Source organism: Oreochromis niloticus, linkage group LG18, assembly GCF_001858045.2.
Source record: "Oreochromis niloticus isolate F11D_XX linkage group LG18, O_niloticus_UMD_NMBU, whole genome shotgun sequence".
In the NCBI taxonomy this organism is placed as follows: domain Eukaryota; kingdom Metazoa; phylum Chordata; class Actinopteri; order Cichliformes; family Cichlidae; genus Oreochromis; species Oreochromis niloticus.
The window spans coordinates 31,761,543-31,776,981 of NC_031982.2; the positions used below are offsets into that span (position 1 = coordinate 31,761,543).

Below are 15,439 nucleotides of genomic sequence, written 5' to 3' on the forward strand. Positions count from 1 at the left end.
CACAGAGAAACTCGCGGATTCTTCCACTGACCGCCGTGGCACACCTGCACCAGGGTAAACCTCCGCCTACCCCAGTCCTGCTTTACAGGTGAAAATAGAGCAACAGGACCGCTAGTCTTTGATTTTATTTATTTTCTGCTGTGTTTTACTTGCATCTATTTGAAAGAGTGAGTGTAAACACAAAAAATATTTTATTTTATGTGCTGGAATGTGCAGAAAATAGGTTTAAATGTTAAACAAATTTCTTCCAGTCAGAGAATGTTGCATATAATTTAATTTTTGCTTGATGCATAAAGTTAAAAGATTAAAACTAATAAAACAAGTTTTAAAAAGAGACTTTTCCATTTGATTACATTTTGTATGATGGATTATGCAGAAAAAGTAGAATTGGGCTGAAAGATCTATCGCTTTATCACCTATTCAGGTTGTAAATCGTGTTTTTAAAAAGTAACTAAGTAACTAAGTAATTAATTACTTTTGAAAATAAGTAATCAGTAAAGTAACGGGATTACTTTTTGGGGGAAGTAATCAGTAATTAGTAACTGATTACTTTTTTCAAGTAACTTGACCAACACTGGTTGCATCACAGTAGATTTTAAAACTTCCTGTAGAACAGTATTTTTTTCAATAACAGATAGTTTTGTTAAAGAATGAAAACATTAAAAGTCAGTAAAGTTTAATCTGTAAATCATTTTAAAGGAACAAATCATAACTTTATCAAAGTCATCACAAATTGAAATGCAGAGGTGTAAAACACACTGTCACAGTTTTTGTTTTGTGGTTTGCACTGAAACAACTTCTGCCATGTTGTTCTGGCTGTAAACGTCTCTGTAATGGGAGCGTTTCTGTGACTGTAACAGGATATTATTGAACTGTGAAAGTCTTCTGGAGCAGTTTGGGTTAAATGGTCTCTGCATCAGCCAGACTGTGAACTCCACATTTACACTATTAACTGTACAGTTGTGAGATTACATAACAGCTCAATTGTTAAACACATCTTGAAAGAGCAAGAAAAGCATGAAACATCACAGATGCAGCACACTGAGTTAAACCCACTGACAGGTCAGCTTCCTATCTGAAGTTTGTGTCCACACTATGAGGAAAGCAGCCCCACCGAACATCATCCTAAAGAGAAGGAACCAACAAGTATTTCATCTTTATCTCTCTTTTTGTCCTTCCTGATGCTCTGTGTTTGTAAGCAAACTTAAACTGTCTCTGGCACATTTACTCAGACTGAGTTTAAAAAGAAGAAAAGTTTAAGTTTTACCGTCAGGAGAAACTTTGTGTCAGTGTCTCTGTTTGTAATTATGAAAATGTGAGAAAATTCCTTCATCTGAAAAGTTCAAGTGGGGAAAAATCTGACTTTTTCAATCAGAACTTTTTTTCTTTTTGAATTAAAATATTATCATAGGGCAGGATTCAGGGGGGAGTTCAGAAAGTGGCGACACTCAACCGCTTTCAGGTCGTTACAGCTGGTCTCAAACTTCGTGTGTGTGTGTAAAACTGTTTCTTACTTCCATTGTTTGTATAGACAGCAAATATGTATATATATATATTCTAAATATCATGTTACGTTGGACCTCTGACCTCTTCTTCAAGGTCAAATTTTCATAACATCTCTTTTATCTTTGAAACTATATTGAAAATCATGCTACCTTAATTTGATGATATTGTCCTTGATTATTTTCTGAACATTCACATGAAACAAATCTTGTTTTTCCCTCTAGAGAATAAGAAAATGTCTGTAACTATAAAACTGTTTCAAAAATTCGTTTAAATCTAATTTAACAGATTTTTCTTCTTCTAGCTGTACTGACTGACCTTTGACCTCATGTGTTGATCACTCTTCTCCTCTGTCTCCTCTCACAGTGGCTGTGTCCAAATTCAGGGGAAGGATGCTTCACATGCCGTATTTGGAGGCAATGACGTCACAGTGACGCGACGTAGGCTGTCCAAATTCAAAGAGTCCTCCAAATGTGGCAACAAATGAGTTCATTTCCCCGAATTTGAAGGATGGGTCCGGTGTATCCTTCGTGTCCTACCATATCCCAGGATTCATTGCAGCCCATACTGGAGAATTTTGTCTGATAATTTTGATTTTTGCGAATTAACCTTTTTGTGATATGTTGTGGGGAACAAAGACCAAATGGCTCAATTTATTAAAACGAGGAGAAAACAATCACCTCTTCACTGGGGTGAACAATTGGGCCACTGTGGCGTGGAGGTACAAGAATAAATCAATTTACACATCATATTTATATGAGCACAATTTTATTAACTCTCATGCTGTACGGCAGCGGTCCCCAACCTTGTTTGCGCCACAGATCAGTTTAATGTCAGATACGGAGCGGCCTTTAAGGTGTCACAGAAAAATACAACAAAATAAAATGATACGACCAAGACAAAAACGTTGGCATTTTGTAAATATAATAAAAAACGTGAATTCACATTTATTATTATATTGTATAACAATTGTATAACTTCATTAGCAGCGTCCTCCTGAAAATGTGCCAACAGCATTGAGAGTACCATCCTCCTCTCTGCCCTTAATGCTCTCCGGTATGGGCAGAAATCTGTGCCATCAGAAACTGAATTTGAATAAGTTAAATTTGAATTTGAATTGCTTGGATTGAATCTGAATTGTAACTTGAATAAAAGCTTTTGAAAAATGAATTTGAATTAGTCTAATTTGAAATTGAATTTATGGTTTGAAAATGATCATCATTAAATTGAAATTGAATTTTATATTTTGAAAATGAATTGATTTGCTTTGAAACTGCATTTTATCCTTTAAAAATTCAGCTCTCAAATAATTTCAGTTTCACTTCTCACCATTCAGTTTCAGTTCTACAATTCAATTTTTTGGGACTTACATCCGGTTTCGGTTCAAGTGCAGATTAATAGAACTACGTTTTGCTAGCGGACTGAAAGTGTTACTGACGGGACTCTACAGCGTCTTGAGCTGAATTAAGACTTCAGAAGTCATTCGTCATGTCGAATGACCAGCGGATAAACTCTCAGGTTGGTAATAAATGTATTACATGTATAAGAACAAGCGTCATGTTAACAATTGATAGCCGTACAGTAACTTTTATGCCTATTGTAGCTGCTAGCTAAAAACGCTAATTTAGCGTAGTTTGCCCTGGATTTAGCTTTGACAAACAAATATGATCGACTGTTTCTTGTAGAAATCCAAAGTTGTCATCTTGTACCCTCTCAGAGCCCTGTATGCTTGCAGAGACCCCTACAGTAGGGAAACATGCAAAACGGTGTCCAAACCTTTGTATTTTAGCTTTATTTATGTCTTACACAGCATCCCAACTCTTTACCTAACTTAATAACTTTAGCTAAAGTGAATAGTTAGTCTAATTCATTAGTGCAGCATTACTGGATCACCTCTATATTCAATATCTCAAAAAGTATAGAAGTTATGACCACCAAAAGTCATAGCAGTCGTTCGCAGAAAGAGCAGAATTTTTTAGAGTTTGAACGGAGAAAATCGGCTGAAAACTGAGGGAGTAGTTAAGTGCCAAAAAACGGAGCAACTAGAAGAATAAAGATAAAGAATAAAGAGAAACAGGAACTCAATAGTGTGGATGAGTTCGAAGGCATCCACACAATTATGTATTCATGACTTGAATCCTGGGTTGTGTTAAATCCCAGTGTTACGTCCCCACATGAAAGCTAGGCGAAGAGGGTGGGGGACAGTAACAGTTGGATCCGGGTTGAAATGAAAAAAAACGCCAGGCAGAGGTATTTAACACAAAATGAGTCTTTATTATAATCAATTAACTCAATAATCATATAAATGGTAACAACAGAAAGAGACAGCACCGCTGCTTTAATGATAACTCAGACAGGTCAACCCAAAGAGAATGGTGACCACTTCAACAAAGAAAACAACTATAAGGCTTCAACAGAAAAAGACAGCAACGCTGCTATTAGCAATAACTAGGCAGGCCAAACAAAGTAATAGAGGCCGCCGTCACTCAAACAAAACCACTGCCCAGTTGAGCTACTCACAACAAGCCACGCACCGCACCACACCACACCACACCACACCACACCACACCACACCACACCACACCACACCACACCACACCACACCGGAAACACACACTGACCAACACAGGAAAATCCACCAGAAGCCTCTCCCACATCCACACTGCTCTCCTCCAGCTTATATCACCTCTGAGGGTAATTGGTGGTCAACGAGGGCAGATGAGCAGCAGGTGTGTTCTAAAGGAAAAGGCAGGGGCAGAGAGAGACAAGGGGAGGGGCAAGAAAGAAGGAGGAGGAGAGGGAGAAGACAACACCACGCCGACACACTCCCACAGCCTCACAGGATGTAACACCCAGAAATAAACCCTAGACCGGGGGTCTGCAACCTTTTACACCCAAAGAGCCATTTGGACCCGGTTTCCACGCAAAAGAAAACACTGGGAGCCGCAAATACTTTTTGACATCTAAAATGAAGATAACATTGTAGATATTGTTTTTTATCTTTATGCTTTGTGTGAACAACTAAGGTGTGCTGCTTATGAAATCCATGAAGTGCTACAGAGAAAATTAAATTATATTTATGTAATCAACACATTTTGAACTCTTAAAGAAATATAACAAAAGGAAAGACACCAACCTGAACTAAAATGATCCATGTAGCAAACAAAAACTGTTGTCAGCCGCCTCCCTTATATCGCCTTTGGGCTGTTGGAGCCTTGACCTGACTCTTAAAAAATAATTGGAAAAAAGCTCTATGCTGCTGAAAAATGAAAAATAGATATTTGCAAAATTCTGCCCAAATATGTAATTTACCTGGTTAATGCGTGCGGCGGGGGCGTGGTTTGCAGCGCCGCTGCAGGGGAGGCGGACGCACCTGCGACACCCGCAATCACGCCTCGCTGCCTTTACGTCTGCGCTATCTGTGCTGTTGTGTTGTTGGTGGTGTATGTCGGGCTGTGAGCTGAAAAGCTACAGCCGGCTGTATGCGTACAGCAACCGTGTGTGAAAAGTGCTCAATAAAGAGATGCTCAAAAGCGTGCTCATGGAAACATCGTCGGGTCTGCCGTGATTTGTTTACAATGGGACTTCTGCTCCTGAACCTCTGTGCACAGAGTCCGCAAATCGGGGCTATACGAAGTCAGTTTACGCAGGACTGTAAGCTGTCATCTGTCAGGCGTGAGCGGTGTTTGTCTTTAACATAGTTCACGGTGGAGAACAGCTGCTGACATAATGTGGATCCGAAGATCCATAATTGGCCTACCTGGGGTTGAAAGTCTCGATAAATGCATGGCGTTTAGGTGGGTATACCGGCTTCCGCGAGTGTGACTCTTATTTTGAGCGATGAAAAAATAATAGAATATAATTTTATTTTTATATTTCAATATCACAATAATCTTCCAATTTAGAACTACGAGTTAAAAAGAACTAACATAAATAAAATACACTTCAGCTAAATACTTCTAATTTATTTGCCCAAACCACGCGGAGCCGCAGTATAAGGACTAAAGAGCCGCATGCGGCTCCAGAGCCGCAGGTTGCCAACCCCTGCCCTAGACAAAGTGAATCTGTGAACTAAGGTGTAGGTCTATTAGGTTATGTTGTGGTGATCCTCGAGTTGAGGGATGGGTGTTCATACTGGAGTGCAAAATTAAAACCAATGGAAGATGGGCAAGTAAAGGTTCAAAGCCATCAGGTGCTCAGTTTAGAAAAAAAGAGCAAAGAAGAGGAGGAGAAACGAGCAAAAGATACAGGTAAACAGATGTGTCATTGGATAATGGCAGGTCATCCTGAAACAGTCAGAATCAGAATACTTTATTAATCCCTAAGGAAACTAGAAAAAGTTTGCATTTCCTGCGAAAATGCTGTGTGGACGCCGGAACGCTGAAGCTGTCTGCTGAAAATGACTGAAAAAGATGAAAAGCTGCAAAAAATTGTATGGCATTAAAGAAACTGAAAATTCTGCTGAAAAGAAGTGAAGAAGCAGAATTTTTTTGCTGAAAAGTGGTGAAAAGCCAAAAATTCTACTGAAAGGGGTAAAAACAGGGAAATTGTTGCTGAAAAGTGGTGAAAAAAAATGTTGCCATGAGCAGGATTCGAACCTGGCCCTCCTAGTTTCAAGTCAGCTACTCATCTCACTAAGCCAAAGTCACTCTCAATGAGTCAAACTCATTCTCACAAAGAAGAGGTGGAGAGACGGACAATTCTGCTGAAATTAGCAGAAGGTGCTGAGAATTGTGCTGATAAGAGGAGAAAAGGCTGAAAATTTTGCAGAAAAAAAAGGTGAATCAGCAGAATTTCTGCTGAAAAGAGTTTTTCCTGAAAACAGCTGAGATTTGTGCTAATAAGAGGTGAAAAGGCTGAAAATTTTGCAGAAGAGGTGAATAAGCAGAATTTGGGCTGAAAAGAGGTGAAAATTCTGCTGAAAAGAGTTCAATCAGCAGAATTTCTGCTGAAAAGAGGTTTTTGCTAAAAACAGCTGAAAAAGCTGAAATTTGTGTTGAAAAGAGTTAAAAAAAAGTTTAACTGTTAAATGAAAGAAATGTTGCCATAAGTGGGATTTGAACCCGGGCCTCCCAGTCTTAGAACAGCTGCCGCCAGCATCCACACAATTATGTGGGTTACACTTGCTCCAAGAAGACATGTTAAAAACAGTAACAGTAACAGACTAAACTCCAAACAATACACTATGTTACAGATTTTAATATTGATTAGTCAGTGTCAATTGTTGATTTGTTCTGTTCTCATTGTATGACACATTATGATGGCTGTTTGGTGGCCGTTTGCATACTATGCATACTCTCTCTTCATATCCGTGTGTGTGTGCGCATTTTTCTCTGGTGAAATTCAGTATGGTTCCGACAACAGTTTTATGTTAATGTACAATCCTTAATACGTTTCGTGTGTGTGTGTGTGTGTGGGGGGGGGGGGGGGGGGGGGGAGGAGTGTTCGCCCAGGGTGCCAAACAGGCTAGGACCGCCACTGGTAATGTGTAAATATTTCTTTCAAAATAAGACACAACTACAACATGGGAAAAGACCCAGAGAAACCGAGTTAACGATAAAAACCCTGAAAACCATAAATTCCACACCCGAGCCTCAACTCTCGCAGCCCGGTACCAAACGACTTGGGGACCTGTTGGCGACCAGCTGTCACCCCGATACTTGGATTCTGACCTGGTAAAAAAAACAAAACACAAGACTCAAGACAGACTTTTCAGTTCAGCAGCTTCTTTAATCTTCCATGTACACGGGGGATGTGCACAGCGCAAAAGCCTCCTGCTGATCCGAGGGGCGCTCCCTCAGTTTGTTACATTTATACTTCTTTGTAGTTCCTCATTCAGTACTCTGCGTTCATGCACCATTCATTCAGTTTCAAACAAAACATCTCCCTTGTCCTTTGAAATTCTTATCTTTTCCTTTTATGGTCTTACACATCAATTCATCTCTCCTTTTATGGTTCTGCACATCCACTCTGTCTCTGTTTCTCTGCCATTGCCTCATTTTCTATGAGTGTGAGTTTGTGGGGTGTCTAAGCGCGTCAAGCTCTCTTCCTAGTTCTCCTTTTTGATCTATACTTATCAAGATGTGTTAGATGGCGGGTTAGTGTTCCACTTTTGCACTCTCTCATGTAATGCTACTTCTGCACCTTTTCCTGTAATGCTGTTTTTGTTAGAATTATTTGCTCCTGCAGTTACACAGGGGCCTGTTAGCAATATAATACTATCTACAGTTCCACAGAGCGCTGCTGTACCAAATCTGTGATGTCCAGACGATATTCCTCTTGTGTTCTTTTGTGCAAACTTTTGAACAATTTATTGCATGTTAGAAAAAAGCTTCTGGTTTTCTGTTTCTGCCAATAAAACATGTTTCCACTGATCTCTTTCAATTGTTTATAATGCAGCGTAATAAGCATGTTCTCAGTGTTACAAAGCTAAGGTTGCATACTGAAGCTTTTTTGCTACCATGCTAAATATATGTGAAATGCTAAATATGTCAATAAAAATGGGAAACATAAGAAACTCTTCCTGATCTCCAGCAATAACAAATCTTAGTACACTTGCAGACTTTGCATTATTATTAAATGTGGTACATGAATGTTTCATTCAGTCAAACTTATGGATAAAGAAAGAAGTCAAGAATACCTAGAAAGAAAGTAACTGTAAAAAATAAGCTCAATTCATATATATGTTTATATGTGTGTGAAGCAATTTATATAAGATCTTAAACTTGCCCAAAGAGAAAAAAAAAGCATCAGAACATTAGCATTTTAGCATTTTCAGACTTGTGCCTTTTACAATGCAGAGTAGACGTGATCCTGGTCCTTACTGCCTTTATGTTTGGAGGGTGGACCCCAGTTCTCATATGTGCCAGATAACTGAAAATAAAACATAAGCAACATAAAAGCTGAGGTTTCAAACACATTATGCATTATCAGTTTCATGCTGTAAAAAATGAGAAGTACAGCAGTTTTGCTTCAGCGCAAAATACTGACAGGACTAAATGTGCTTTCACATATTTAGATATGACACCTTTAAAATGTTGGTGACTTGATGTTTGTCTGGGAAGTAAAACATGCACATGCAGAAAAACCAACATAATAACAATAAGAAGTACTAAAAGAAGAATAGAACATGTTTCTGTCACTTTGTCTGTCATTCAGTGGAAAATGTTTCTTTTTCACTACACTTCATTGTGAACATCACACTGACTGCATGAATCGTCAGGTTTCAGTGGTCACATAAACCTGTATAGACAGAAAGTAAACAAGTGACAGAAACTCACCTCCATGTTTTTGTTGCCTGCATTTTCTCTGGTGTTCGGTGCAGTGTTCCTCCTTGTCTTATAAATGTAGAGGAGCAGGATGAAAACAGCCATCAGTAAAACACCAATCAGAGACACACACACAGCCAGACCCAAGGAGGAGTCAGGACAATCTGATGAAGACGTAGAAATCCTTGGAGTGAAACTCTGACTCTGTGCTGTTGTTGTTGGTGGTGTTTGTGTTGTTTTAGTTGTTGCTTGTGATGTCGAAGTAGGTGGATTTGAACCTGTGAACAATAAGCAAATTTTAAAAAATCAGTAGTGACACTTGAAAATACAAACATTTATCCAACACAAAATGCAGCATTAACATTATAATGAAATCTTCAAAGTAGACCAGCAAGCCATGTTCAGACTCAGTTTTATCAAATCAGGTGATCTCAGTATCAATCCACATCACCTGATGAACTCAGACTCTTCAAAACCTTAAAGTGGAAAACTTTAGTGCACACCGAAAAAGTGAGTTTGGATGTTGGTATCACAGATGGTTGTTCTGCACATGATTATATTGTTTTCCTTAAAAAATATTACATTCTGCAGTGTCTTATACATTAACTGTTAAATTAGCAATTAACCGTAGCTTGAGTTATCACAAATAAAATTCTGTTCAGAATATAACACCATCATGCTTTTAGGCTAGAATTAATAACGGTGTGATTTTTTTGAAATTCAGTTTGATTCATAATTTTCTCAAGCCACATTTGAGACACAGGTTTTGTCTGTCAGTTGAACACAATGTCATCACCAACACAACTTTAACTGCAACTTGACTGTAACACTCGAATACATTTGGCCTCAGCTATGATTTTATATGTATGTGAACAGACATTTTTGAAGAAACAGAAAATTTAAAAGAACAACTCCCTCCAACAAAAGATTTAACATAAGGATTGTTATGCACTTTTGCCAACTGTTCATTCATACAATAAGTCACAAATCTTCTGCTCAGGTTTTACTGCAGGATACAGGCAACTCATTAGAACTAATAAATTAAGGTGTTATTCAAAATAACAAAAGAAAAGATAATAACAAAAGATAAGGTGAAAGGAGACAATAGCCCCGACCGTGACAGTGAGTAACAGGAGTCTTCAGTTTTTATCTTATTTTATCCTACTGACAAAGCATGCTATTGATTTTTTAAATCACATATTTCTTACATCCTACTTACCAATGACAACAAGACTGCCACTGTAGTATGAATCTGGAGACAGAGGGTTTCCATAACCACACCTGTAGGCTCCTGTGTCTGACTTGGTCAGCTGTGTGATGGTCACATACAGTCCAAATGTAGATCCTGCTGTGTATTCAATGCTGTATCTGCCACTCACAGCTTTGTTATTGCTTGTGTCAATGAGGATCTCCCCTTCATTCTTACACTGATTCTTACAAAAGAACTTCCTCTGTCCATACACAGTATTGGAACATCCCAATGTGACTGCTTCTCCCTCAGTTTCTGTGCGAGTAAAACCAGAGTTTTTATCCAGATCTGTGAAATAGAAGAACATTAATTAGTCTGTGCTTCCTGTAAGCCGTTGTGTCACATTTCCTGTAACATGTAAGCATCATTAATGATATTCTGATTTTCAGAAAATCTCAGAAACACTCACCTGACCACGGGCAGGAACAGTGACTACTGTACAATAACATTAGCATATTTTGTAAATGCCGGCAAAGCCACTTTACTTTGCGCTTTTATTTTGAAGAGTACCTTAGCACTTCCTCTTTTATTGTGTCAGACTTCCTGTTCTGTTCTCAGTGAAACGACACAAACACGTTGCTTCAGAGTGAGTAAAAACGTTTATTTTTAAAAAATACTCATGCAAAACTATGTTTTCTATTTACCTGTCACATGCTATAACTTTGAAAGTTTACTCAGTGTGGTTGAATTCATTTTTTATTGTGTATGCATGTCATTTGTTTGTGGTGTGGAAAGACTGGCAAAGAGATTTGCATGGAGGAGGTTGGCTAGCTGGTTCAGCGTGATTAGCACCCTTGGAAGCAGAAAGAGGTTGGTTTAATGATTGCGAATGATTGTTTATGTATCTAAGAGACAGAAAGGTTGTTGTTAATTCATTTTATTAAATGCTGTAACATAAATTGTTTAAAAGCGATTGATTTATGTTAATGTCATGATTTGAGTTATCAAAATAATTTTCTATATCGTAAAATGTGAACATTTCTGCACTTTCTACTTGAATGTTATAATGGTATTTGTTTGAGCATCGTTATAGTTTTCACGGTGCCATATTGTCGGTGGTAAAAGAGGAGAGAATAAAGTTGCATCAGTCGAAGCTCTCTGCATCACGTGTGGTAATTCCAAGTGGGCAGCTACATATTTAATGAAGCCATTCAAAATGTTACATTCACAAAATGAAGATTTTGAAGTACAGATGGGTGACCTTTCATCTGCTATATTTGAATTTTCCCATAATATCAAATGTTTAGCCACTATTCAATTTTGGCAAACAGAGCAAACTTCTTGCTTCTGTTATTCTGGATCAGAGATGTTAACTTGGAAGGGTTTTGCTGTTAAAACCAAGACACATCTGATAATGTGATGCTAGTAGGTGCAAGTACTTAGGCTAAAACACATGGACAGAAACACACACACACTTTAGTACAAACTCACCATTTGAAACTCTGACCTCAAAGTCATAGTATGAATCCGGAGCAGAAGATTTTCCCAAACCACACCTGTACAGTCCTGAGTCAGACTTGATCATGTGTGTGAAGGTCACAGACACAATTCCTTTACCTGAAGATCCATCTTTATAATTAATGCTGTATCTCCCACTCTGAGCTGTGCTTCCATCTGTTTTAATGAGGATATCTTCTGCTCGCTCACATTTTTCCTTACAGAAGAACTTTGTGCTTCCAGGTAAAGTTAAGTGGCAGTAAAGTGAAGCATTTCCTCCTTCAGCTGCAGACCAAATATTGAGCTTTGCCTTGACAAGCACAGCTGCATCTGTCAGATAATAACAATAATAGTAAGATGAATATCAAATGTGAATATGTGCATTTTATAAAGTTCCCTTAAAAAATTAAAATAAATAAAGAACAGCATGAAAGAGACAATGAGGTATTCAGTCCTCACCTGACAAGAAAACAAAGAAGAGAAAATGGAGGATTTTCATTTTGGTTTTGATCCTGAGAGAAAAGTTGTTAAACTTCAGAAGAACAGCGTCTGACACTTCACTCCGTCTGTCAGATTATAAGAAAACTGCTTAGTTAGTTGTTCCCTTTTTTCACTTCCTTATATTTGTTCAGTTACACCCAAAACATGCTAATGAGGATAGCGATGTGATGATACAATGTATATGTGTACAAACATCAACATCATTAATCTACCTGTATGCAGTATTTCATCATGAAACATCTTTGATGTTGTGATTGTGAATGAACAAAGTTTCAGATTAAATTTGACTTTGTGACTTTGAAATACTGCTGATGCAGCTTTATGATCAAAGGGGAACATAAAGCAGACAAAATCTTTCATGCTTCTGGTAAATTAATTTTATTTGAGAGGTTTCCTGAGTTTTACTGTACCTTATAAAACTCCTCGTTTCATTTTGTTTTGTTTTTTTGTTTATTTGTAACTCTGAAATTATTCTTACTGAGTCCTAATCAATCCGAGGTTACCAATATCAGTGCTATGTTACACTTCGATTAGGAATATGCAGGGGCGATAAAAAAACATCCTAATCCTTGTTCAATTTGATAAACTTGTTTACTTTGTAACTAAAACTGAAGGAGTTTCTGAATTTTGAATGTTTCCTGTTGAATATGGAGTTGAGGAGGTGCTGCAGAGTTGACTTTGGCACAGCTATTCTTTGTCTCACAGTCAGAATGACCCAAAGTACAACTTCCCCCCATGACCCTTAATTTCTGAAAAAGCCAGAGAGTGAAGAAACAGCAGGTCTCTCTCCGAATGATGGGACACATGCTGAACTCATATCATGGCAGCTGAAAGTTACCAAGCAGCCATTTGTATCGACAGGAGTGACATTTAAAATCTTAGAAACATTGAAATCAAGTAGCTTTATTAAGTGTGGTTTCAGCTTTACTGTATGCTTGGACAGTGGTTCTCTGCAAGTGATCTGAGATAAGCAGGGCATTTTGAGGAAATCAGTTTATTTAAAGAACATTTTATACTACCGCAAAGATACTGCACTTTTATGCACAAAATATCCACTCAACTATTAGACTGCTGTATATGACAAGTTTAGTCTCCGTGACATCAAAAGAATACTTAAAGAAATTGTATATGAATTATATGTTATGTCATAGCACATGGGGATGGAACAATCTGCCCCAGCACATTAGAGAGGCCCCTTCACTAAAACACGTCTTAAAACCCATTTTTACTCCTTGGCATATGACACAGTCTGACCCTGATTTTATTGTTTTAGCTTAATCTAATGTGCTGATTTTATTATTTTAAATTTAATTCTAATCATCATTCTATATTTTATTTTTTTATTTGTATCTTTAGTCTATGTATTTTTTTTGGCATGTCAAGTGTACAGCACTTTGTTTTCAGCTGGGAGTTGTTTTGAAAGTGCTATCTAAATAAATTGCAAAAGAAAAATGGCACATGTCATTATCATTTAATTTACTGTAATCCATTTTTACATACTGATATTAGGCCCACTCAACCAAGGCACTGTAATTATAGTGTTACATTTTAGAGACATAAGTAATCATTCATAATATTGGCCAGTTACTTCATAAAAAACACATTTTATTGAATATCCAGTAAACTGATTTTGACATGGAATAGGAAACTATGACCCTGAACAGATCACAAATTTTAATTTACACTTGTAGATCAAAACCTATACTTGCACTTTTGAGACTCTATATAGCCTTAAAATGTCAATAAATAAATAAATAATAACTGAACATAAACACATCAAAGTTGTGCTGAATGAGCTGTGGTTCTGTTGATGTTTTCAGGTTTACTGAATTGTTTTGTAAGTTAGCATCTAGACATCAAAACCTTGAGTACAGCTTGTAGTTTTTGGTGTTGCATAAATGTTTTCAGTCACAGGGTGGCGCTATTTCATTCAGAAATTGATTCCACAATCAAATCAATGTTTTAGCTTCACTCAAAAAATGAGACCCACAAACAGCCATCAGTCAGTTATCAGTCACTATCTGCTGATTGGTCTGTTTCACTGACTTTGTCTACATTGTTAAATAAGATTCAACTCATCCATGTCCACGGAGGCTTCTATAATAATAGTAATAATAAAAATAATAATAATAAGGGATCAGATTGTTTCTCTGCATGCTGTACTCTCCTCGTGCTCTGCAGCCAGTTGTGTTTGTCTCCAACAACCACTAGAGGGGGCCACATGAGTTTCTGTTTTGCTTGCTGCACACAATGCAGCTGTTGTACTTTTACATATGAATCCATTACATTTAAGCCCTTGTCAAATGAGTTCACACAACATAGAATAAGCCTGTCAGCATTGGGTAAATGTCTTTGTAGTTTAAATAAGAAGATTTTGAATCCTGAGAATCTGCAATTTTGAAGTACTTCTGCAGGTTGGGAGGCTAACTTCTGGTTAGCCCCAGTGTCTACCTAGTTAGTAGATCGCTGGGCAAGATATGAAAAGCTACATCTAAATACAGAATTTTGATTATCCTAACATTACATAAATGGCTCCTATAGTAAAATTTAGTTATGGTGCTCAAGGATGAAAAATAAAAACAGGAACGTCTGCCTCAGCTGACATGTCTGTTGCCAAGGAAACATCTTCCGGACCTTCTTTCCCTGAGGACCACAGGCTTCTACATCCTCCCTTGAGAGGAATGTATCTGCAGAGGTCTGCACTGACTCCAGTTTGTGTGTGTTCATCCTCACCTAGTTATAAGCAGTGTGTGTGATTTGGTGTTTGTGCTGGAAGTGCTTTGGGGCTGTATATAACATCTTGTTTAAGGCCACTAAGGGCTGGCCCTGACTCTGAGCGGTGTTTAGTTGTTAGCATTTACCTGCAGCTCTTTTCATTCTTTCCTGATTTTGCAGTTTCTCTGATTGACTGGCCCTCCTGATGAGCTGTCCAACATGTACATGCACTTAGTGTGTCTCAGTGAGAGAGAGAAAGAAAGAAAGAATATAGCCCATATGGTTTTCACTGCCCTATTCATTTCCAAGAAAACAGTCCTCATGAACTGGAAAAATAAAAATAATCTTAATTCTAACCAATATAGAAATTATCTAATAGATCACATTAGTCTTGATACAGCTTCTGCCACAACATCAGATCAATCACTCTGGGCTCCTTTGATGAGCTTCATCACCTAGTGGGGTTCATCTAGTGCCACCCACCTAGTGGGGTTGGGGGGCTTTAGTTTGGTCCCACCCCTGCTGTTGTGATTGGTGTGGAGGTAGGGACAGGCTTGGGGTGTCGGGGGATTCCCTAGGAGCGTCTTCCTTGGAGGGCTCAACCTGGGGTTGTGGTCATGATCTGTTACAGGCTCTGGTGGCTCTTAGATGATGGTTTCCTCATGGCTGTGTGCAGCGGGGCTGGGGGAGGGTCTGTACTGACGGACGTCGGTTACTGACCTGGTAGCCTGGCTGCCCCTGGGTGGGTCCGGGGCGGGGGTTCTGG

General features: G+C 38.3%; 1 protein-coding gene across 1 annotated transcript; it reads right to left on the minus strand.

Annotated features, from left to right (window-relative positions):
- Positions 1 to 7,209: 7,209 nt before the first annotated feature.
- Positions 7,210 to 15,420, minus strand: LOC109195587 (polymeric immunoglobulin receptor). The gene is made up of 6 exons (XM_019347839.2): positions 15,394 to 15,420; positions 11,917 to 12,023; positions 11,452 to 11,787; positions 9,991 to 10,308; positions 8,784 to 9,049; positions 7,210 to 8,376 (listed from the first exon to the last, which is right to left on the minus strand). The coding sequence occupies exons 2-6, from the start codon at positions 11,954 to 11,956 to the stop codon at positions 8,293 to 8,295; spliced, it is 1,044 nt and encodes a 347-aa protein (XP_019203384.1). The 5' UTR covers positions 11,957 to 12,023; positions 15,394 to 15,420; the 3' UTR covers positions 7,210 to 8,292.
- Between the last annotated feature and the right edge of the window lie 19 nt (positions 15,421 to 15,439).

Excerpts from the sequence above, each read along its gene's own strand:
- LOC109195587 (XM_019347839.2), bottom strand. The coding sequence starts at position 11,956 with ATGAAAATCCTCCATTTTCTCTTCTTTGTTTTCTTGTCAG. Across the intron at positions 10,309-11,451 it reads TGAGGTCAGAGTTTCAAATG|ATCTGGATAAAAACTCTGGT; the intron begins GTGAGTTTGTAC and ends TCTATTTCACAG. Across the intron at positions 9,050-9,990 it reads TGGCAGTCTTGTTGTCATTG|GTTCAAATCCACCTACTTCG; the intron begins GTAAGTAGGATG and ends TATTGTTCACAG.